The sequence below is a fragment of the Octopus bimaculoides genome, chromosome 24 (assembly GCF_001194135.2).
Source record: "Octopus bimaculoides isolate UCB-OBI-ISO-001 chromosome 24, ASM119413v2, whole genome shotgun sequence".
Lineage (NCBI taxonomy): Eukaryota > Metazoa > Mollusca > Cephalopoda > Octopoda > Octopodidae > Octopus > Octopus bimaculoides.
Genome location: NC_069004.1, coordinates 9,481,909 through 9,485,273, shown reverse-complemented (window position 1 = coordinate 9,485,273; position 3,365 = coordinate 9,481,909). Strand labels below are relative to the sequence as shown.

The following is a 3,365-nucleotide window of genomic DNA, read 5'->3' as shown; positions in this document are numbered from 1 at the left end:
AGAGAGAGAGAGAGAGAGAGAGAGAGAGAGAGAGAGAGAGATGAATAGAGAGTAATACTGAATTTCTGTGCAATTGTTTTACTTTTAATTAATTTTTCTTATTTTTCCTCTCGTTTCAGGTAAATCGAATATTATGACACTCGACGGATGTTTATGTAAGAAGATGGGATCCAGGGGTGATATTCACGAAATTGCCACAGCTGTAATGGCGCAAATGAGACACGATGAATCGAAATTAATTCGACAGCTGAGACAATTGATCAAACACGATTGCAGTTTGGCTTGTCTCGTCTTCTCCACCGACATCGAAGGATGGACACCAATCCACGCATGCGCACTACGTGGCTCGCGTCGTCTGCTCAAGCTCATGCTTCGAGCTAAAGTTGACATTAACATCAGAATGGGTCACCCGTCAGGGCTACCTGCACATTGTTCCCTTTTACACATAGCCGCACATCGTGGTGACCAAAAAATTACTGAACTTCTCGTCTCACGAGGTATTTCATTAAATGCCAAAGATTCTACCGGTAGAACTGCCATCAGATACGCTTCTGAAGCTTGTCACACGCACATAGTGCGATATTTAACGAGGAAAGGAGCTGATACGACAAATGTTGTTATTAAAGACGTTTTTAAAGTGGACTGCATGACACCACAACCTAAATTGACAAAATTCTGCTTTCTGCCAGTAAAATGCACAACATGATTACCACCGAAGCATCAACAAAACGGACATGTGTAAGTGTGTGTTGTGAGAGAGAAAGAGAAAGTGAGAGGTATGAAACGGATTATTTTCAAGAATAGAGCTATTTTCCAGAATAGAGATATATAGAAGAGCTATTTTCGCACTTCTGTATTTCTGTCCAAAATCTCAATAAGGAATGTTTTCTCATTTAGGCACAAGACCAGCAATTTTGAGGGGGGAGGTAAGTCTGTGCCGTCGATACCAGTACTTGATTGGTACTTTATTTTATCGACCTCGAAAGGAGGGAAGGCCAAATTGCTTCCGATAGGATTTGAACTCAGAAAGACAGCAAGATATTTTTTTCAAACGCTTTAACGATTCTGGCAAAACACCGCCTTCAAAAAAAAAAAAAAATAAAGAGTAAAAGACGAAGAAATACAACAAAATTTTTAGAAAGTAACTTGGCTTTGATGGAGGGACCTAAGAATAAGTATCGTTAGGTACACTCCTTCCATTATAGTTTGACAAGTTCGTTGTTTTATAACGAACAAAGAACTAAAATAAAAGTAAAGAGAAATGAAAAAATAATACAAAAATAGAAAGACAGATAGGGAAAAGAAGTAAGTAGCGAATTTGATGGCATAAAAGACTCACAGGCATATTAGATGCACCTAATTTCAGCAACAAATATTCAGGGGGAAATGGTTTTAGTGTATAAAAGCATGTAATATTTAAAGCAATCAAGCAGTACATTACAAAACATTACAAAAGTAACTTAACTATGGCAGGAAACATTACTGTGTATACAAAGGAAGTTTGCATTTATAGCTGAATATAAAACACAAAATCACGATAGTGAAAATATCCAATATGATTACTGTAATAACACAGGCAAGAAAAAAACATAAAGCAGAAAACATTTGATAAAAAAGTAAGTATCCATTGCAGCTGAACGTAAACTAAAACAAGGCAACAAAATCTTTAATCGTCTTCAAAACCAGATAAATTTTTATCATCAAATCCTATAAATTCGTTAATTTCGCATATCGGATCCGGGGTGGGGGTGGGGGGTTTCTTCGAAAAAGAGTGCGTCTTTTATGCCGATAAATAGGGTAATCGCTAAAATTCCAGAAGAGGAGGTGGGATTAAAATACTGTAAATATATATCTTTCTCTTGAAAAACAAGCACATAACGAGAATTGATGCAAATTACGATCTTTAATGTCAGACGTCAGTCGAAAATGGTTCTGTTCTTCAAACTAACCCGTTTGAAGTATATTTGGCTTTATATTCCGGTGTATGTATGATATAAACTATGGATATCTGTATATCTATGTGCATATCAAGAACTGTTCACAACACAAAACGTGTTGAAACTCTCAAAACCAGATTTAAGCTGGTTGACATCCGTCCCTAGAAAATGGAAGATTTTCGCCATTTTCTTTGCACATGTTTGTTTGTTTTTCTTTTTGTTTCAATTATTTATAATTGATTGTTTTCATTTTTTTTCCTCATCGTTTTTTTTTTTTTTAAATTATTTTTGCATATCATAAATGATATCTTTTATTATTTTATTGATCTGCTGATCTGCACTTAAACAAACCTTTAAAACAAAATCTAAACGATAAGACTAATGCAAAACCTTTTAAACACACACACGCACGAGGCTATGTTAGAAGCCACCTGCCCAAAGTTCTTCGCTGTGTGATCGAACAGGGTATCAGGTTGCTGTGAAGCAATATTGTTCAGCCAGACAATTATGCCTACATATCTACGTTTCCTCCTCCGTCTGCCTCGACTAATGCCAACAAATGCAGTTATTGAACAAACATCAAAACCAGAGTTTCTTAAGGAGTGGGCCTGGGGTTACATCAAAACGGCGCCTAGATAAGTAACAAAGGAATATAATGCAATATAATATAATATTATATTATATATATATGGTATATACTTTGTCCCTTCATGCTGGGGTGTACGTTTTTTTTTTTTTTTCCTTTTTTCTCTCACTATTTTTTCTTCGTTAAAAAAAATAAGAAACAAACAATACTTAAGAAACAGTGAACCTTAGCCCAACGACTGATCGGGTTGCAAACCTCGAGTAGACAGGTATTTATTTGGTATTAAGGTGGCAGATGTCGAATAGAGAGGAAGGTATACCGATTTCAATTATACAAGCATTGAAACTAAATCCTTAAATTTTTTCACACGTGTGTGTCACAAACTGATTTGATATGAGATCTCGTGTGAGGTAGCCTTAGAAACAATGGCCACAGGAACACGAACACGAACACTAACATATATATACGTAACCAATGAATATATAAAGTATATGTCGGACAAACGCATAAACCAAATGAAAAGTGATATTTATATTGACACTAAGCACATCTTCCCAAAGCATCATTCTTTTTTTTTTACAAAATACTAATATAATAATTGTTATAAGCATATTTATTTTAAATAGTTATCCGTACCAACAACATTCTTCTTATTCTTCTTCTTATTATTATTATTATTATTCCTCCCTTCTGAAGGAGAAAAAGACTTTAAAAAGTTTGTGAATATTAAACTTTATCATTAACACAACAAATCCAGAACTCGCTCGAAATAAAATGGACAAAGTTTATATTTTTTGTATTTTCCTTGTTTGGTTTTTATTTATTTGTGAATTTATTTTGTT

General features: G+C 34.6%; 1 protein-coding gene across 4 annotated transcripts in view; it reads left to right on the top strand.

Annotated features, from left to right (window-relative positions):
- LOC106883157 (uncharacterized) overlaps positions 1-3,322 on the top strand; it is a 31,908-nt gene extending 28,586 nt beyond the window's left edge. For all 4 annotated transcript variants that reach the window (XM_052976342.1, XM_052976341.1, XM_052976340.1 and 1 more), the window contains one exon: positions 120-3,322. In XM_052976342.1, coding sequence (XP_052832302.1) covers positions 134-706 — 573 coding nt within the window. In that variant the 5' untranslated portion in view covers positions 120-133 and the 3' untranslated portion in view covers positions 707-3,322. The remainder of the gene's footprint in view (positions 1-119) is intronic.
- The last annotated feature ends 43 nt before the right edge of the window (positions 3,323-3,365 follow it).